Source organism: Salmo trutta, chromosome 5 (assembly GCF_901001165.1).
Source record: "Salmo trutta chromosome 5, fSalTru1.1, whole genome shotgun sequence".
NCBI classification, from domain to species: Eukaryota; Metazoa; Chordata; class Actinopteri; order Salmoniformes; family Salmonidae; genus Salmo; species Salmo trutta.
In genome coordinates, this window is record NC_042961.1 from 62,340,925 (window position 1) to 62,362,474 (window position 21,550).

Here is a 21,550-nt window from a genome sequence, read left to right on the forward strand (position 1 = left end):
TAAGGTAACCCTATTGGTAGTGTGTGTTAAGGTAACCCTATTGGTAGTGTGTGTTAAGGTAACCCTATTGGTAGTGTGTGTTAAGGTAACCCTATTGGTAGTGTGTGTGTTAAGGTAACCCTATTGGTAGTGTGTGTGTTAAGGTAACCCTATTGGTAGTGTGTGTGTGTTAAGGTATCCCTATTGGTAGTGTGTGTGTTAAGGTAACCCTATTGGTAGTGTGTGTGTTAAGGTAACCCTATTGGTAGTGTGTGTTAAGGTAACCCTATTGGTGTGTGTGTTAAGGTAACCCTATTGGTAGTGTGTGTGTTAAGGTAACCCTATTGGTAGTGTGTGTGTGTTAAGGTAACCCTATTGGTAGTGTGTGTGTTAAGGTAACCCTATTGGTAGTGTGTGTTAAGGTAACCCTATTGGTAGTGTGTGTGTGTTAAGGTAACCCTATTGGTAGTGTGTGTGTGTTAAGGGTAACCCCTATTGTGTGTGTGTTAAGGTAACCCTATTGGTGTAGTGTGTGTGTGTTAAGGTAACCCTGTTGGTAGTGTGTGTTAAGGTAACCCTATTTGGTAGTGTGTGTGTGTTAAGGTATCCCTATTGGTAGTGTGTGTTAAGGTAACCCTATTGGTAGTGTGTGTGTTAAGGTAACCCTATTGGTAGTGTGTGTGTGTTAAGGTAACCCTATTGGTAGTGTGTGTTAAGGTAACCCTATTGGTAGTGTGTGTTAAGGTAACCTTGTTGTTTTAAACAGGAACGCGACCATACGGACCTGCATGCTCAACCCACAGACGCCATTCATGACGGTGAGAAGGGGGGGTGAAGGGAGGGGGGGGGTGCGTGCGTGTTTATGCATACGGTGCATTCTGAAAGTATTCAGACCCCTTGATTGTTTCCACATTTTGTTACGTTACAGCCTTATTCTAAAATGGATTCATTTGTTTTTTTCCCCTCATCAAACTACAAACAATACCCCACAATGACATCACAATACCCCATAATGACATCACAATACCCCATAATGACATCACAATACCCCATAATGACATCACAATACCCCATAATGACATCACAATACCCCATAATGACAAAGCAAAAACAGGTTTTAAGAAGTTTTTGCAAATGTACTAATAAAAAAAAACTGAAATATTACTTTTACATAAGTATTCAGACTCTTTACTCAGTACTTTGTTGAAGAACCTTTGGCAGCGACTACAGAATCGAGTCTTCTTTGGTATGACACTACAAGCTTGGTACTTCTGTATTCGGGGAGTTTCTCCCATTCTTCTCTGCAGATCCTCTCAAGCTCTGTCAGGTTGGATGGGGAGCGTCACTGCACAGCTATTTTCAGGTCTCTCCAGAGATGTTCGATCGGGTTCAAGTCCGGGCTCTGGCTGGGCCACTCAAGGACATTCAGAGACGAGACTTGTCCCGAAGCCACTCCTGCGTTGTCTTGGCTGTGTGCTTAGTGTCGTTGTCCTGTTGGAAGGTGAACCTTCTACCCAGTCTGAGGTCCTGAGCACATGTTTCAAACCGAGTCTGACCGAGTCTGTAATACCAACATGTTTTAAGCAGACCACCATAGTCCCTGTGCCCAAGAACACTAAGGTAACCTGCCTAAATGACTACCGACCCGTAGCACTCACGTCTGTAGCCATGAAGTGCTTTGAAAGGCTGGTCATGGCTCACATCAACACCATCATCCCAGAAACCCTAGACCCACTCCAATTCACATACCGCCCCAACAGATCCACAGATGATGAAATCTCTACTGCACTCCACACTGCCCTTTCTCACTTGGACAAAGGAACACCTATGTGAGAATGTTGTTCATTGAGTACAGCTCAGCGTTCAACACTATAGTGCCCACAAAGCTCATCAATAAGCTAAGGACTCTGGGACTAAACACCTCCCTCTGCAACTGGATCCTGGACTTCCTGACGGGCCGCCCCAGGTGGTGAGGGTAGGCAACAACACGTCTGCCATGCTGATCCTCAACAATGGGGCCCCTCAGGGGTGTGTGCTTAGTCCCCTCCTGTACTCCCTGTTCACTCATGACTGCACGGCCAGGCACGACTCCAACACCATTACAACAGGGGTAGGCCTGATCACAGACAACGATGAGACAGCCTATAGGGAGGAGATCAGAGACCTGACCATGTGGTGCCAGGGCAACAACCTCTCCCCCAATGTGATCAAGACAAAGGAGATGATTGTGGACTACAGGAAAAGGAGGACCGAGCACGCCCCCATTCTCACCGACGGGGCTGTAGTGGAGCAGGTTGAGAGCTTCAAGTTCCTCGGTGTCCACATCAACAACAAACTAGAATGGTCCAAACACACCAAGACAGTCGTGAAGAGGGCATGACAAAGCCTATTCCCCCTCAGGAAACTAAAAAGATTTGGGATGGGTCCCCAGATCCTCAAAATGTTCTACAGCTGCACCATCGAGAGCATCCTGACTGGTTGCATCACCGCCTGGTATGACAACTGCTCGGCCTCTGACCGTAAGGCGCTACAGAGGGTAGTGCGTACGGCCCAGTACATCAACAGGACCAAGCTTCCTGCCATCCAGGACATGTTTACTATCTATGCATACTCACTTTAACTCTACCTACATGTACAGTACATATTACCTCAATTACCTCGACTAACCAGACATTGACTCTGTACCCGGTACCCCCTGTATTTAGCCTCGATTTTTATTTTACTGTTGCTGTTTAATTATTTGTTTCTTTTATTTTCTATTTTTTACTTAACACGTTTTTCTTCTTAACTTCTTAAAGCATTGTTGGTTAGGGGCTTGTAAGTCAGCATTTCACTGTGAGGTCTACACCTGTTGTATTCAGCATTTCACTGTAAGGTCTACACCTGTTGTATTCGGCGCATGTGACAAATTTGATTTGATTAAAACTGTCCGCTAAATGGCATACACAATATTATTATAAATGTGTTTTTAAACTGACTCCAGGTCAGTGTTTAGCAGGGTTAACTCCCGATTAATTACATGCCCGAAACTGATTTTAGATCAGTTTTTACCCTTTTTATTAAACAGTCCTCCCCATATAGAGTCTCTGGTCATAAACAGTGGACTATACAGGGTATGTAGGCTTGTGTTGAGGATAGGCTCCGAATCACTGTCCTGGAATGAGTGTTTAGGATAATATTCTGAACGTTTATTTATTTGTATTGTTCTGTAATATTCTGAATGTTTATTTATTTGTGTTGTTCTGTAATATTCTGAACGTTTATTTATTTGTTTTGTTCTGTAATATTCTGAATGTTTATTTATTTGTGTTGTTCTGTAATATTCTGAACGTTTATTTATTTGTGTTGTTCTGTAGTTCTATCGGGATGCTAAAGACTGGTGGCTGTTTGGGTTCTATTTCTGTGTTCCGTTGGCGTGTTCCGCCGTGTTCTACACTCTGATGACATGTGAGATGTTACATCACAGGAATGGATCCCTCCGCATCGCGCTCAGCGAACACCTCAAACAGGTACACACACACACACACACACACACACACACACACACACACACACACACACACACACACACACACACACACACACACACACACACACACACACACACACACTCTCTCTCACTCTCTACACACACACACACACACACACTCTCTCTCACTCTCTACGCACACACACACACACACACACACAACACACACACTCTCTCTCTACACACACACACACACACACACACACACACACACTCTCTCTCACTCTCTATGCACACACACACACACACTCTCTCACTCTCTACGCACGCACACACACACACACACACACACTCTCTCTCTCTCTCTCTCTCTCTCTCTCTCCACACACACACACACACACACACACACACACACACACACACACACACACACACACACACACACACACACACACACACACACACACACACACACACACACACACACACCTCACCCCTGTGTGTGCTGTCTCTCTGTAGCGTCGGGAGGTAGCCAAGGCAGTGTTCTGCCTGGTCCTGATCTTCGCTCTGTGCTGGTTCCCCCTGCACCTCAGCAGGATACTGAAGAAGATGGTTTACATGCCTCATGATGCCAGACGCTGTGAACTGCTCAAGTAGGGACGCATGCACACACACGTACGCAGGCACACACACACACACACACACACGAGCACACACGCGCACACACACACAAACACACGCTATCACGGACACACTAGCTACTAAATTGCGACAATTTAGATACATTTCTCAAAAAATGTACATTAAAATATATATTCTATCACTATATTCTAGTTTCCTGTTGGTCCTGGACTACTGCAGTATTAACTGTGTCTGTCGTTTCCTATTGGTCCTGGACTACTGCAGTATTAACCTGGGTCTGTTGTTGTGTCTGTAGTTTCCTATTGGTCCTGGACTACTGCAGTATTAACTGGGTCTGTTGTTGTGTCTGTAGTTTTCTATTGGTCCTGGACTACTGCAGTATTAACTGGGTCTGTTGTTGTGTCTGTAGTTTCCTGTTGGTCCTGGACTACTGCAGTATTATCTGTGTCTGTAGTTTCCTATTGGTCCTGGACTATTTCAGTATTAACCTGGGTCTGTTGTTGTGTCTGTAGTTTCCTATTGGTCCTGGACTATTTCAGTATTAACCTGGGTCTGTTGTTGTGTCTGTAGTTTCCTATTGGTCCAGGACTATTTCAGTATTAACCTGGGTCTGTTGTTGTGTCTGTAGTTTCCTATTGGTCCTGGACTACTTCAGTATTAACTGGGTCTGTTGTTGTGTCTGTAGTTTCCTATTGGTCCTGGACTACTGCAGTATTAACCTGGGTCTGTTGTTGTGTCTGTAGTTTCCTATTGGTCCTGGACTACTGCAGTATTAACCTGGGTCTGTTGTTGTGTCTGTAGTTTCCTATTGGTCCTGGACTACTTCAGTATTAACCTGGGTCTGTTGTTGTGTCTGTAGTTTCCTATTGGTCCTGGACTATTTCAGTATTAACCTGGGTCTGTTGTTGTGTCTGTAGTTTCCTATTGGTCCTGGACTACTTCAGTATTAACCTGGGTCTGTTGTTGTGTCTGTAGTTTCCTATTGGTCCTGGACTACTACAGTATTAACTGGGTCTATTGTTGTGTCTGTAGTTTCCTATTGGTCCTGGACTACTTCAGTATTAACCTGGGTCTGTTGTTGTGTCTGTAGTTTCCTATTGGTCCTGGACTACTGCAGTATTAACCTGGGTCTGTTGTTGTGTCTGTAGTTTCCTATTGGTCCTGGACTACTTCAGTATTAACCTGGGTCTGTTGTTGTGTCTGTAGTTTCCTATTGGTCCTGGACTACTTCAGTATTAACCTGGGTCTGTTGTTGTGTCTGTAGTTTCCTATTGGTCCTGGACTACTTCAGTATTAACCTGGGTCTGTTGTTGTGTCTGTAGTTTCCTATTGGTCCTGGACTACTGCAGTATTAACTGTGTCTGTTGTTGTGTCTGTAGTTTCCTATTGGTCCTGGACTACTGCAGTATTAACTGTGTCTGTAGTTTCCTATTGGTCCTGGACTACTGCAGTATTAACCTGGGTCTGTTGTTTTGTCTGTAGTTTCCTATTGGTCCTGGACTACTGCAGTATTAACTGTGTCTATAGTTTCCTATTAGTCCTGGACTACTGCAGTATTAACTGTGTCTGTAGTTTCCTATTGGTCCTGGACTACTTCAGTATTAACTGGGTCTGTTGTTGTGTCTGTAGTTTCCTATTGGTCCTGGACTACTTCAGTATTAACCTGGGTCTGTTGTTGTGTCTGTAGTTTCCTATTGGTCCTGGACTACTGCAGTATTAACTGGGTCTGTTGTTGTGTCTGTAGTTTCCTATTGGTCCTGGACTACTTCAGTAATAACCTGGGTCTGTTGTTGTGTCTGTAGTTTCCTATTGGTCCTGGACTACTGCAGTATTAACCTGGTCTATTGTTGTGTCTGTAGTTTCCTATTGGTCCTGGACTACTTCAGTATTAACCTGGGTCTGTTGTTGTGTCTGTAGTTTCCTATTGGTCCTGGACAACTGCAGTATTAACTGTGTCTGTAGTTTCCTATTGGTCCTGGACTACTTCAGTATTAACCTGGGTCTGTTGTTGTGTCTGTAGTTTCCTATTGGTCCTGGACTACTTCAGTATTAACCTGGGTGTATTAACTGGGTCTGTTGTTGTGTCTGTAGTTTCCTATTGGTCCTGGACTACTGCAGTATTAACCTGGGTCTGTTGTTGTGTCTGTAGTTTCCTATTGGTCCTGGACTACTTCAGTATTAACCTGGGTCTGTTGTTGTGTCTGTAGTTTCCTATTGATCCTGGACTACTGCAGTATTAACCTGGGTCTGTTGTTGTGTCTGTAGTTTCCTATTGGTCCTGGACTACTTCAGTATTAACCTGGGTCTGTTGTTGTGTCTGTAGTTTCCTATTGGTCCTGGACTACTTCAGTATTAACCTGGGTCTGTTGTTGTGTCTGTAGTTTCCTATTGGTCCTGGACTACTTCAGTATTAACCTGGGTCTGTTGTTGTGTCTGTAGTTTCCTATTGGTCCTGGACTACTTCAGTATTAACCTGGGTCTGTTGTTGTGTCTGTAGTTTCCTATTGGTCCTGGACTACTTCAGTATTAACCTGGGTCTGTTGTTGTGTCTGTAGTTTCCTATTGGTCCTGGACTACTTCAGTATTAACCTGGGTCTGTTGTTGTGTCTGTAGTTTCCTATTGGTCCTGGACTACTTCAGTATTAACTGGGTCTGTTGTTGTGTCTGTAGTTTCCTATTGGTCCTGGACTACTGCAGTATTAACCTGGGTCTGTTGTTGCGTCTGTAGTTTCCTATTGGTCCTGGACTACTTCAGTATTAACCTGGGTCTGTTGTTGTGTCTGTAGTTTCCTATTGGTCCTGGACTACTTCAGTATTAACCTGGGTCTGTTGTTGTGTCTGTAGTTTCCTATTGGTCCTGGACTATTTCAGTATTAACCTGGGTCTGTTGTTGTGTCTGTAGTTTCCTATTGGTCCTGGACTACTTCAGTATTAACCTGGGTCTGTTGTTGTGTCTGTAGTTTCCTATTGGTCCTGGACTACTTCAGTATTAACCTGGGTCTGTTGTTGTGTCTGTAGTTTCCTATTGGTCCTGGACTACTGCAGTATTAACCTGGGTCTGTTGTTGTGTCTGTAGTTTCCTATTGGTCCTGGACTACTTCAGTATTAACCTGGGTCTGTTGTTGTGTCTGTAGTTTCCTATTGGTCCTGGACTACTTCAGTATTAACCTGGGTCTGTTGTTGTGTCTGTAGTTTCCTATTGGTCCTGGACTACTTCAGTATTAACCTGGGTCTGTTGTTGTGTCTGTAGTTTCCTATTGGTCCTGGACTACTTCAGTATTAACCTGGGTCTGTTGTTGTGTCTGTAGTTTCCTATTGGTCCTGGACTACTTCAGTATTAACCTGGGTCTGTTGTTGTGTCTGTAGTTTCCTATTGGTCCTGGACTACTTCAGTATTAACTGGGTCTGTTGTTGTGTCTGTAGTTTCCTATTGGTCCTGGACTACTGCAGTATTAACCTGGGTCTGTTGTTGCGTCTGTAGTTTCCTATTGGTCCTGGACTACTTCAGTATTAACCTGGGTCTGTTGTTGTGTCTATAGTTTCCTATTGGTCCTGGACTACTTCAGTATTAACCTGGGTCTGTTGTTGTGTCTGTAGTTTCCTATTGGTCCTGGACTACTTCAGTATTAACCTGGGTCTGTTGTTGTGTCTGTAGTTTCCTATTGGTCCTGGACTACTTCAGTATTAACCTGGGTCTGTTGTTGTGTCTGTAGTTTCCTATTGGTCCTGGACTACTGCAGTATTAACCTGGGTCTGTTGTTGTGTCTGTAGTTTCCTATTGGTCCTGGACTACTTCAGTATTAACCTGGGTCTGTTGTTGTGTCTGTAGTTTCCTATTGGTCCTGGACTACTTCAGTATTAACCTGGGTCTGTTGTTGTGTCTGTAGTTTCCTATTGGTCCTGGACTACTTCAGTATTAACCTGGGTCTGTTGTTGTGTCTGTAGTTTCCTATTGGTCCTGGACTACTGCAGTATTAACCTGGGTCTGTTGTTGTGTCTGTAGTTTCCTATTGGTCCTGGACTACTTCAGTATTAACCTGGGTCTGTTGTTGTGTCTGTAGTTTCCTATTGGTCCTGGACTACTGCAGTATTAACCTGGGTCTGTTGTTGTGTCTGTAGTTTCCTATTGGTCCTGGACTACTTCAGTATTAACCTCGCCACAGTCAACTCCTGCATCAACCCCATCATCCTCTACTTCGTCAGCAAGAAGTTCAAAAACTGCTTCAAGGTAGGACTGTGTGTGTGTGTACGTGTGCTCTTCCAATGTCAAGCCACCTCGCTCCGTGATCCAATGAGGTCCTAGTGGCTGTGATGTCACAGCGAGGTCATGGGTTCAGTGGGTCGTGTGAGAGAGATAACGGCAGGGACACACAGAGAGGGAGGGAAAGAGAGGGGGAGAGAGGGAGGGAGGAACGGGAGAGAGAGGGAGGGAAAGAGGAACGGGAGAGAGGGAGGGAGGAACGGGAGAGAGAGAGAGGGAGGGAAGGGGGAACGGGAGAGAGAGGGAGGGAAGGGGGAACGGGAGAGAGAGAGACAGAAAAACCAAAACAGAGTGGGAGTCTGGGAGAAGAGCCAGAGAGAGAGACATGGGGAGAAAGAGAGAGAGAGGGAGGGAGGAACGGGAGAGAGAGGGAGGGAGGGAGGAACGGGAGAGAGAGAGACAGACAAACCAAAACAGAGTGAGTGGGGGGGAGCGAGAGGGAGTGTGGGAGAAGAGCCAGAGAGAGAGACATGGGGAGAAAGAGAGAGAGAGAGACATGGGGACAAAGAGAGAGAGAGAGAGAGACATGGGGAGAAAGAGATAGAGAGAGACATGGGGACAAAGAGAGAGAGAGAGACATGGGGACAAAGAGAGAGAGACATGGGGAGAAAGAGAGAGAGAGAGACATGGGGACAAAGAGAGAGAGAGAGAGAGACATGGGGAGAAAGAGAGAGAGAGAGACATGGGGAGAAAGAGAGAGAGAGACATGGGGACAAAGAGAGAGAGAGAGACATGGGGAGAAAGAGAGAGAGAGACATGGGGACAAAGAGAGAGAGAGAGACATGGGGACAAAGAGAGAGAGACATGGGGACAAAGAGAGAGAGAGAGACATGGGGACAAAGAGAGAGAGACATGGGGAGAAAGAGAGAGAGAGAGACATGGGGACAAAGAGAGAGAGAGAGAGAGACATGGGGAGAAAGAGAGAGAGAGACATGGGGAGAAAGAGAGAGAGAGACATGGGGACAAAGAGAGAGAGAGAGACATGGGGAGAAAGAGAGAGAGAGACATGGGGACAAAGAGAGAGAGAGAGAGACATGGGGACAAAGAGAGAGAGACATGGGGAGAAAGAGAGAGAGAGAGACATGGGGACAAAGAGAGAGAGACATGGGGAGAAAGAGAGAGAGAGAGAGAGAGAGAGAGAGAGAGAGAGGGACAAATATAGAAAGGTTTTGACCCCAGAGATGTTCCCTGTGTTCTCACTCTGCCTCCATCCCTCTCTTCTTCCTCTAGTCATGTCTGTGTTGTTGGTGTGACTCCAGTTTCCTGATCAACAGTATGGTACCTCTGAACCTCAATGGAACCAGCCAGCAGAATAAGAACCCTGATCAACAGTATGGAACCTCTGAACCTCAATGGAACCAGCCTGCAGAATAAGAACCCTGATCAACAGTATGGAACCTCTGAACCTCAATGGAACCAGCCAGCAGAATAAGAACCCTGATCAACAGTATGGAACCTCTGAACCTCAATGGAACCAGCCTGCAGAATAAGAACCCTGATCAACAGTATGGAACCTCTGAACCTCAATGGAACCAGTCTGTAGAATAAGAACCCTGATCAACAGTATGGAACCTCTGAACCTCAATGGAACCAGCCAGCAGAATAAGAACCCTGATCAACAGTATGGAACCTCTGAACCTCAATGGAACCAGCCAGCAGAATAAGAACCCTGATCAACAGTATGGAACCTCTGAACCTCAATAGAACCAGCCAGCAGAATAAGAACCCTGATCAACAGTATGGAACCTCTGAACCTCAATGGAACCAGCCTGTAGAATAACAACCCTGATCAACAGTATGGAACCTCTGAACCTCAATAGAACCAGCCAGCAGAATAAGAACCCTGATCAACATTATGGAACCTCTGAACCTCAATGGAACCAGCCAGCAGAATAAGAACCCTGATCAACAGTATGGAACCTCTGAACCTCAATGGAACCAGCCAGCAGAATAAGAACCCTGATCAACAGTATGGAACCTCTGAACCTCAATGGAACCAGCCAGCAGAATAAGAACCCTGATCAACAGTATGGAACCTCTGAACCTCAATAGAACCAGCCAGCAGAATAAGAACCCTGATCAACAGTATGGAACCTCTGAACCTCAATGGAACCAGCCAGCAGAATAAGAACCCTGATCAACAGTATGGAACCTCTGAACCTCAATAGAACCAGCCAGCAGAATAAGAACCCTGATCAACAGTATGGAACCTCTGAACCTCAATGGAACCAGCCTGCAGAATAAGAACCCTGATCAACAGTATGGAACCTCTGAACCTCAATGGAACCAGCCTGCAGAATAAGAACCCTGATCAACAGTATGGAACCTCTGAACCTCAATGGAACCAGCCAGCAGAATAAGAACCCCATAATGACAAAGCAAAAACTGTTTTGTAGAAAATGTTGCTAATTTAATACAAAATAAATAACTGAAATATTCCATTTATATAAGTATTCAGACCCTTTACTCAGTACTTTGTTGAAGCACCTTTGGCAGCGATTACAGCCTCAAGTCTTCTTGGGTATGATGCTACAAGCTTGGCACACCTGTATTTGGGGAGTTTCTCCCATTCTTCTCTGCAGATACTCTCAAGCTCTGTCAGGTTGGATGGGGAGCGTTGCTGCACAGCTATTTTCAGATCTCTCCAGAGATGTTCGATCGGGTTCAAGTCCGAGCTCTGGCTGGGCCACTCAAGGACATTCAGAGACTTGTCCCAAAGCCACTCCTGCGTTTTCTTGGCTGTGTGCTCAGGGTCGTTGTTCTGTTGGAAGGTGAACCCAGTCTGAGGTCCTGAGCGTTCTGGAGCAGGTTTTCATCAAGTATCTCTCTGTACTTTGCTCTGTTCATCTTTCCCTCAATCCTGACTAGTCTGCCAGTCCCTGCCACTGAAAAACATCCCCACAGCATGATGCTGCCACCACCATGCTTCATCATAGGGATGGTGCCAGGTTTCCTCCAGACATGACACTTGGCATTCAGACCATTCATCAGACCAGAGAATCTTGTTTCTCATGGTCTGAGAGTCTTTAGGTGCATTTTGGAAAACTCCAAGCGGGCTGTCATGTGCCTTTTACTGAGGAGTGGCTTCCATCTGTCCACTCTACCATAAAGGCCAGATTGGTGGAGCGCTGCAGAGATGGTTGTCCTTCTGGAAGGTTCTCCCATCTTCACAGAGGAACTCTGGAGCTCTGTCAAAGCGACCATCAGGTTCTTGGTCACCTCCCTGACCAAGGCCCTTCTCCCCTGATTGCTCAGTTTGGCCGGGCGGCCAGCTCTAGGAAGAGTCTTGATGGTTCCAAACTTCTTCCATTTAAGACTGATGGAGACCACTGTGCTCTTGGGGACCTTCAATGCTGCAGACATTTTTTGGTACCCTTCCCCAGATCTGTGCCTCGACACAATCCTGTCTCGGCGCTCTACGGACTATTCCTTTGATCTCATGGCTTTGTTTTTTGCTCTGACATGCTCTGTCAACTGTGGGACCTTATATAGACAGGTGTTTGCCTTTCCAAATCATGTCCAATCAATTGAATTTACCACAGGTGGACTCCAATCAAGTTGTAGAAACATCTCAAGGATGATCAATGGAAACAGGATGCACCTGAGCTCAATTTCGAGTCTCATAGCAAAGGGTCTGAATATTTATGTAAATTTGCAAACCTTTCTAAAAACCTGTTTTTGCTTTGTTATTATGGGGCATTGTGTGTAAAAATTATTTAATACATTTTAGAATAAGGTTGTAACGTAACAAAATGTGGAAAAAGTCCAGGGGTCTGAATACTTTCAGAATGCACTGTACACACCATGCAATATTTTTGGGACTATATATATACACCATGCAATATTTTCATTACTCTATATACACCATGCAGTATTAGCGGGACTATATATACACCATGCAGTATTTTAAGGACTATATATACACCATGCAGTATTTTTGGGACTATATATACACCATGCAGTATTTTCAGGACTATATATACACCATGCAGTATTTTAAGGACTATATATACACCATGCAGTATTTTTGGTACTATATATACACCATGCAGTATTTTAAGGACTATATATACACCATGCAGTATTTTAAGGACTATATATACACCATGCAGTATTTTTGGTACTATATATACACCATGCAGTATTTGTGGGACTCTATATACACCATGCAGTATTTTCGGTACTCTATATATACACCATGCAGTATTTTCAGGACTATATATACACCATGCAGTATTTTCATTACTATATACACACCATGCAGTATTTTCAGGACTATATATACACCATGCAGTATTTTTGGTACTATATCTACACCGTGCAGTATTTTTGGTACTATATATACACCGCGCAGTATTTTTGGTACTATATATACACCATGCAGTATTTTCAGGACTATATATACACCATGCAGTATTTTCAGGACTATATATATACACCATGCAGTATTTTTGGTACTATATCTACACCGTGCAGTATTTTTGGTACTATATATACACCGCGCAGTATTTTTGGTACTATATATACACCATGCAGTATTTTCAGGACTATATATACACCATGCAGTATTTTCAGGACTATATATACACCATGCAGTATTTTTGGTACTATATCTACACCGTGCAGTATTTTTGGTACTATATATACACCGCGCAGTATTTTTGGTACTATATATACACCATGCAGTATTTTCGGTACTCTATATATACACCGTGCAGTATTTTCAGGACTATATATACACCATGCAGTATTTTTGGTACTATATCTACACCGTGCAGTATTTTTGGTACTATATATACACCATGCAGTATTTTTGGGACTATATATACACCATGCAGTATTTTCGGGACTATATATACACCGTGCAGTATTTTTGGTACTATATATACACCATGCAGTATTTTTGGGACTATATATACACCATGCAGTATTTTCGGGACTATATATACACCATGCAGTATTTTCGGTACTCTATATATACACCGTGCAGTATTTTCAGGACTATATATACACCATGCAGTATTTTTGGTACTATATCTACACCGTGCAGTATTTTTGGTACTATATATACACCATGCAGTATTTTTGGGACTATATATACACCATGCAGTATTTTCGGGACTATATATACACCGTGCAGTATTTTTGGTACTATATATACACCATGCAGTATTTTTGGGACTATATATACACCATGCAGTATTTTCGGGACTATATATACACCATGCAGTATTTTCAGGACTATATATACACCATGCAGTATTTTCGGGACTATATATACACCATGCCATATTAGCGGGACTATATATACACCATGAAGTATTTTCGGGACTATATATACACCATGCAGTATTTGTGGGACTATATATACACCATGAAGTATTTGTGGGACTATATATACACCATGCAGTATTTGTGGGACTATATATACACCATGCAGTATTTTTGGTACTATATATATATATATATATATACCATGCAGTATTTTTCCAAACAATTCAACACTTCACTGTTTGAACCATGGAGATGAATGATTGGCAGCTTGCTGGCTGGACACCTAGCACAGGAAGTGGAAGAGCCTACGAACAGTGTGTGTGTGTGTGTGTGTGTGTGTGTGTGTGTGTGTGTGTGTGTGTGTGTGTGTGTGTGTGTGTGTGTGTGTGTGTGTGTGTGTGTGTGTGTGTGTGTGTGTGTGTGTGTGTGTTGTGTGTGTGAGGCTGAAAAGTGCTGGGCACAGTGTAACCTTAATGATGAGTGTGCATAAAGGAGAGTTTGACGAGACCCTGTACCGAGGGATGGAGGAAGGAAGAGAGGGAGGGAGGGCGAGTGAGAGAGAGAGAGAGAGAGTGAGTGAGGGAGAGAGAGAGAGAGATAGAAAGACAGGGAGGGAGGAAGAGAGAGAGGGAGGGAGGGCGAGTGAGAGAGAGAGAGAGAGTGAGTGAGGGAGAGAGAGAGAGAGATAGAAAGACAGGGAGGGAGGAAGAGAGAGAGGGAGAGAAATACAGGGAGGGAGGGAGGGAGGGAGGGAGGGAGGGAGGGAGGGAAAGAAAGACAGACAGACAGACAGACAGACAGACAGACAGACAGACAGACAGACAGACAGACAGACAGGGAGGGAGGGAGGGAGGGAGGGAGGGAGGGAGGGAGGGAGGGAGGGAGGGAGGGAAGACAGACAGGGAGGGAGGGAGGGAGGGAGGGAGGGAGGGAGAGAGGGAGAGAGGGAGGGGAGGGAGAGAAGGGTAGGGCTCGAGCTGCGTTGGAGTGAAGTTGCCCCCCCCAGTCCGGATTCTCCTCCCATAGTAGACACCCTGAGCAGGGTTGGGCCAGAAACACACACCACTATATCCATGGTTTAATATACATGTTCAAAGTATTTAAGGGAGTGTACTATACAGTAACTATTGTGCTATACATTTAGTTTTTTATATGTAAGAATTGAGAAATATGTATCTTTTCTGTTGTTGGTGTCTTTCTATCTTGAGAAAAATAAAGATATATTTTCTAACTTTCAAGAAGAGTTACGGTACTCTACTCCATGTGTTGGTGGTGTCTGACACAGAGGAGATATAAAGGTATCTATTAGAAGACTTACGGTACTCTACTCCATGTGTTGGTGGTGTCTGACACAGAGGAGATATAAAGGTATCTATTAGAAGACTTACGGTACTCTACTCCATGTGTTGGTGGTGTCTGACACAGAGGAGATATAAAGGTATCTATTAGAAGACTTACGGTACTCTACTCCATGTGTTGGTTGTGTCTGACACAGAGGAGATATAAAGGTATCTATTAGTAGAGTTACGGCACTCTACTCCATGTGTTGGTGGTGTCTGACACAGAGGAGATATAAAGGTATCTATTAGAAGACTTACGGTACTCTACTCCATGTGTTGGTGGTGTCTGACACAGAGGAGATATAAAGGTATCTATTAGTAGAGTTACGGCACTCTACTCCATGTGTTGGTGGTGTCTGACACAGAGGAGATATAAAGGTATCTATTAGTAGACTTACGGTACTCTACTCCATGTGTTGGTGGTGTCTGACACAGAGGAGATATAAAGGTATCTATTAGTAGAGTTACGGTACTCTACTCCATGTGTTGGTTGTGTCTGACACAGAGGAGATATAAAGGTATCTATTAGTAGAGTTACGGCACTCTACTCCATGTGTTGGTGGTGTCTGACACAGAGGAGATATAAAGGTATCTATTAGTAGAGTTACGGCACTCTATTCCATGTGTTGGTGGTGTCTGACACAGAGGAGATATAAAGGTATCTATTAGAAGACTTACGGTACTCTACTCAATCTGTCTATATTTATCTCAATGTGTTTTTTCCAACCCACTTTCCACTACTCCAGGGGAAAATCACTATGACCAGAACAGATGGTAAAAAGTGTAATCTCTCCCTTCCTTTTTCTCTCTCTCCTTTTCTCCCCTCTCTCGCTCTCTCTCTCTCCATTGCTCTCTCTCTTAACGACTCTCTCTCTCTCTGTTTCTGTCTCTCTCTCTCTCTGTTTCTGTCTCTCTCGCTCTCTGTTTCTGTTTCTGTCTCTCTCTCTCTCTCTCTGTTTCTGTCTCTCTCTCTGTTTCTGTCTCTCTCTCTCTCTCTGTCTCTCTCTGTCTCTCTCTGTCTCTCTGTTTCTGTCTCTCTCTCTGTTTCTGTCTCTCTCTCTGTTTCTGTCTCTCTCTCTCTCTCTCTCCTCTCCCCCTGCATACTTTACTACTGTGTCTTCTGTAGAGTGGTAACAGAGTACCAACCCAGAGAACCAATATGGAGTAAATCTCTTTACAAGTTGTTGACAGATGTAGTCAGTGTTCCTATCCACACCGCTTCCTCCTCTACTCAATATCCTGCTCTCTCTCTCTCTCTCTCTGTCTCTCTCTCTCTCTCTCTGTCTCTCTCTCTCTCTCTGTCTCTCTCTCTCTCTCTGTCTCTCTGTCTCTCTCTCTCTCTCTCTCTCTCTCTCTCGCTCTCTGTCTCTCTCTCTCTCTCTCTGTCTCTCTCTCTCTCTCTCTGTCTCTCTCTGTCTCTCTCTGTCTCTCTCTCTCTCTCTCTGTCTCTCTCTCTCTCTCTGTCTCTCTCTCCTCTCTCTGTCTCTCTGTCTCTCTCTCTCTCTCTCTCTCTCTCTCTGTCTCTCTCTCTGTGTGTGTTGTGGTTCCCTTCCATCTGAGACATTCACACATTTATTTCACTATTAAATTTTACACTTTAGATTTCCATATTAAGTCAACCGCGTACTTGTATTAGGCAGCTAGCCTAGCAGTTAAGAGCGTTGGGCCAGTAACCGAAAAGTTACTGGTTCAAATCCCCGAGCCGACTAGGTGAAGAAAAAAAAGTCTGTCGATGTAGCCTTTTGAGCAAGGTACTTAACTCTAGTGGCACTGGGAAAGAGCGTCTGCTAAATGACTACAATGTAATTGAATCGGATCTCTGTGGTCTCACATTGGAGTGTCTGATAGTTCCGTAGCGACATCTAGTGGCCAAAGGGGGAAACACTACAGCCTTGTGTTTCTCATAATAAACGATAATAAACCTCAGCGACATCTAGTGGCCAAGGGGGGAAACACTACAGCCTTGTGTTTCTCATAATAAACGATAATAAACCTCAGCGACATCTAGTGGCCAAGGGGGGAAACACTACAGCCTTGTATTTCTCATAATAAACGATAATTAACCTCAGCTAGTAGACTACTGACTGATCCAATAGGCTTCAAATAACTAACATCGTGGTGAATTTGTTTTATTTATTGATTATGAAAATGATCCTCTAGTGTTATTTTGTTTTTCCCGCCCCTCCCTGCTCACGAATTACCATGAGACCACCTGACCTGACGATGCTGGAAGGATGCTAGCTCTGGTCCAGGACCGTTAGTGCACGTTCCTCCACTAACTAAGTAGAGGGACAGACATAACACCATGGACCAGAGCTAAAAGGATGTATAACAGGCTGACCGCGACGCAAGCATCGCAAAAATAAATTTAGAAATCTATGTTAATCAATTATTGTACCCACACTGCTCGCGCACGTCAACGAGCAGTAAGGTGTGTACCTACCTGATAACAGGTTTCTGTAGCTCAGTCTGGGTAGTCCTGTATGGCTCAGTTGTTAGAGCATGGTGTTTGCAACGCCAGGGTTGTGGGTTTGATTCCCACGGGGGACCAGTACGGGGAAAAAAATGTATGAAATGTATGCATTCACTACTGTAAGTCGCACTGGATAAGAGTGTCTGCTAACTGACTAAAATGTAAAATGTAATGTAGCCTAGTTTGTTTACAAAATAACAAATGATCACATCAATATCCTAAATTTCAATGAGAACAAAACAAAGGCTAGACAAGCAGTGTCTTTACCATGACTGGACACATTTCACATGGTTGTTCCTGATCGATCAATTAAACTGTATTTGTCACTCCCCTTCATCAACGTAATCAATAATCTTCTTCTCCTTCAGAAAGTATTGACTTATTCCACACCCATCTACACACATTACCCTATAATGACATCACAATACCCTATAATGACATCACAATACCCTATAATGACATCACAATACCCCATAATGACATCACAATACCCTATAATGACATCACAATACCCTATAATGACATCACAATACCCTATAATTGTCCCACTCTGACCTAGGAGAGCTGCGTTTTCTCTGTTTAGTTAGGTCGGGGTGTGATAGGTGGGGGTGGGCATTCTATGTTTTTTGTGTGTCTATGTTTAGTTCTTGTTTTTCTATGTCTATGTTGAGTTTTGGGATGATCTCCAATTAGAGGCAGCTGGTTCGTGTTGTCTCTAATTGGAGATCATATTTAAGTTGGGGTTTGTCTATGGGGTTTTGTGGGTAGTTGTTTTCTGTTTTGTTCCTTGTAACCTCGTTTTGTTGTTTTTGATTTAGTGTTTTCATTAAAGTAAAATATGAGCACTTTAGACGCCGCTCCTTGGTCCCCTTTGTCCGACCCACGTTACAATAATGACATCACAATACCCTATAATGACAAAGTGAAAACATGTCATTATGGGAGGGAGGATTTTAATTTTAATTTTATTTATTTTTTTAATACAGAAATATCAGATTTACATAAGTATTCACACCCCTGGGTCAATATTTTGTAGAAGCACCTTTGGCAGCGATAACAGCTGTGAGTCTTTCTGGGTAAGTCTCTACGCTTGCCATAACAAAAGGATTGAATACTTATTGACTCAAGACATTTCAGCTTTCCACTTTGATTTTGATTTGATTTTGGATCTCTTTTAGTCCCCGTTTGGACTAATGTTCCAAGAGTCCTTAAACATTAAAATACAATTTATAATACGAACACATTTTCACATATAACACACTATTACAAACATACACAATATACTAACATAATGACCCAATAAATACTCAATCTAAAAAATATTGATTCTTCATCAACTATAGTCCCACAACATTTCTATGTATTATATTTAAATCGTTTTAAAATAATGTTTAAATGTATATATTGAAATGTTTCTGGTTTGCTCAGTTAATTATTCCATTTCTTTATTGACATTATGAAAAACAAACTCCATCCTTTTTAAATTCAGGCTGTAACACAACAACAAGCGGAAAAATGTGTGAATTCTTTCTGAAAGCATTGCATATCTACAGTATAGATACCATGCATCACTATAGACTGGTCTACAAGTCACCATATATCACTATAGACTGGTCTACAAGTCACCATATATCACTATAGACTGGTCTACAAGTCACCATATATCACTATAGACTGGTCTACAAGTCACCATATATCACTATAGGCTGGTCTACAAGTCACCATATATCACTATAGACTGGTCTACAAGTCACCATATATCACTATAGACTGGTCTACAAGTCACCATATATCACTATAGACTGGTCTACAAGTCACCATATACCACTATAGACTGGTCTACAAGTCACCATATATCACTATAGACTGGTCTACAAGTCACCATATATCACTATAGACTGGTCTACAAGTCACCATATATCACTATAGACTGGTCTACAAGTCACCATATATCACTATAGACTGGTCTACAAGTCACCATATATCACTATAGACTGGTCTACAAGTCACCATCCATATATCACTATAGACTGGTCTACAAGTCACCATATACCACTATAGGCTGGTCTACAAGTCACCATATATCACTATAGACTGGTCTACAAGTCACCATATACCACTATAGGCTGGTCTACAAGTCACCATATATCACTATAGACTGGTCTACAAGTCACCATATATCACTATAGACTGGTCTACAAGTCACCATAACACACTATAGACTGGTCGACAAGTCACCATATATCACTATAGACTGGTCTACAAGTCACCATATATCACTATAGACTGGTCTACAAGTCACCATATATCACTATAGACTGGTCTACAAGTCACCATATATCACTATAGACTGGTCTACAAGTCACCATATATCACTATAGACTGGTCTACAAGTCACCATATATCACTATAGACTGGTCTACAAGTCACCATATATCACTATAGACTGGTCTACAAGTCACCATATATCACTATAGACTGGACTACAAGTCCCCATATATCACTATAGACTGGTCTACAAGTCACCATATATCACTATAGACTGGTCTACAAGTCACCATACATCACTATAGACTGGTCTACAAGTCACCATCCATATATCACTATAGACTGGTCTACAAGTCACCATATATCACTATAGACTGGTCTACAAGTCACCATAACACACTATAGACTGGCCTACAAGTCACCATATATCACTATAGACTGGTCTACAAGTCACCATATATCACTATAGACTGGTCTACAAGTCACCATATATCACTATAGACTGGTCTACAAGTCACCATATATCACTATAGACTGGTCTACAAGTCACCATATATCACTATAGACTGGTCTACAAGTCACCATACATCACTATAGACTGGTCTACAAGTCACCATATATCACTATAGACTGGTCTACAAGTCACCATATATCACTATAGACTGGTCTACAAGTCACCATATATCACTATAGACTGGTCTACAAGTCACCATATATCACTGTAGACTGGTCTACAAGTCCCCATATATCACTATAGACTGGTCTACAAGACACCATATATCACTATAGACTGGTCTACAAGTCACCATATATCACTATAGACTGGTCTACAAGTCACCATATATCACTATAGGCTGGTCTACAAGTCACCATATATCACTATAGACTGGTCTACAAGTCACCATATATCACTATAGACTGGTCTACAAGTCACCATATACCACTATAGGCTGGTCTACAAGTCACCATATATCACTATAGACTGGTCTACAAGTCACCATACATCACTATAGACTGGTCTACAAGTCACCATCCATATATCACTATAGACTGGTCTACAAGTCACCATCCATATATCACTATAGACTGGTCTACAAGTCACCATCCATATATCACTATAGACTGGTCTACAAGTCACCATATACCACTATAGGCTGGTCTACAAGTCACCATATATCACTATAGACTGGTCTACAAGTCACCATATATCACTATAGACTGGTCTACAAGTCACCATAACACACTATAGACTGGTACAAGTCACCATATATCACTATAGACTGGTCTACAAGTCACCATATATCACTATAGACTGGTCTACAAGTCACCATAACACACTATAGACTGGTCTACAAGTCACCATATATCACTATAGACTGGTCTACAAGGCACCATAACACACTATAGACTGGTCTACAAGTCACCATAACACACTATAGACTGGTCTACAAGTCACCATATATCACTATAGACTGGTCTACAAGTCACCATATATCACTATAGACTGGTCTACAAGTCACCATATATCACTATAGACTGGTCTACAAGTCACCATACATCACTATAGACTGGTCTACAAGTCACCATATATCACTATAGACTGGTCTACAAGTCACCATATATCACTATAGACTGGTCTACAAGTCACCATACATCACTATAGGCTGGTCATCATTATCGAAAAACTATAACTACATTTTAGTCATTTAGCAGACGCTCTTATCCAGAGCAACTAGGTTTCAGTGCCTTGCTCAAGGGCACATCGACAGCCTTTTCACCTAGTCGGCACGGGGATTCGAACCAGCAACCTTTGTTGTTACTGGCCCAATGCTCTTAACCGCTAG

The 21,550-nt window shown here is 43.0% G+C and overlaps 2 protein-coding genes across 2 annotated transcripts; both read left to right on the forward strand.

Annotated features, from left to right (window-relative positions):
• Positions 1-571: 571 nt before the first annotated feature.
• LOC115194739 (endothelin-1 receptor) lies at positions 572-10,714 on the forward strand. Its single transcript, XM_029754650.1, has 5 exons — positions 572-797; positions 3,336-3,488; positions 3,968-4,101; positions 8,210-8,318; positions 9,582-10,714. Exons 1-5 carry the CDS (start codon positions 768-770, stop codon positions 9,723-9,725), a joined length of 570 nt encoding a protein of 189 aa, XP_029610510.1. The 5' UTR covers positions 572-767; the 3' UTR covers positions 9,726-10,714.
• Positions 10,715-12,139: 1,425 nt separating this feature from the next.
• On the forward strand, positions 12,140-13,972 carry LOC115194741 (uncharacterized). The gene is made up of 3 exons (XM_029754651.1): positions 12,140-12,196; positions 12,589-13,544; positions 13,827-13,972. The coding sequence occupies exons 1-3, from the start codon at positions 12,140-12,142 to the stop codon at positions 13,879-13,881; spliced, it is 1,068 nt and encodes a 355-aa protein (XP_029610511.1). The 3' UTR covers positions 13,882-13,972.
• Positions 13,973-21,550: the final 7,578 nt, after the last annotated feature.

What these genes read in the sequence shown, in the direction of transcription:
- LOC115194741 (XM_029754651.1), top strand. Translation starts at nt 12,140, where the DNA reads ATGCACTGTACACACCATGCAATATTTTTGGGACTATATATATACACC. An exon ending in ATATATACACCATGCAATAT is followed by an intron (nt 12,197 to 12,588) that starts TTTCATTACTCT and finishes ACCATGCAGTAT; the next exon opens with TTTCATTACTATATACACAC. An exon ending in TTTTGGGACTATATATACAC is followed by an intron (nt 13,545 to 13,826) that starts CATGCAGTATTT and finishes ATATATATATAC; the next exon opens with CATGCAGTATTTTTCCAAAC.
- LOC115194739 (XM_029754650.1), top strand. Translation starts at nt 768, where the DNA reads ATGCTCAACCCACAGACGCCATTCATGACG. An exon ending in CACAGACGCCATTCATGACG is followed by an intron (nt 798 to 3,335) that starts GTGAGAAGGGGG and finishes GTTGTTCTGTAG; the next exon opens with TTCTATCGGGATGCTAAAGA. An exon ending in AGACGCTGTGAACTGCTCAA is followed by an intron (nt 4,102 to 8,209) that starts GTAGGGACGCAT and finishes TTGTGTCTGTAG; the next exon opens with TTTCCTATTGGTCCTGGACT.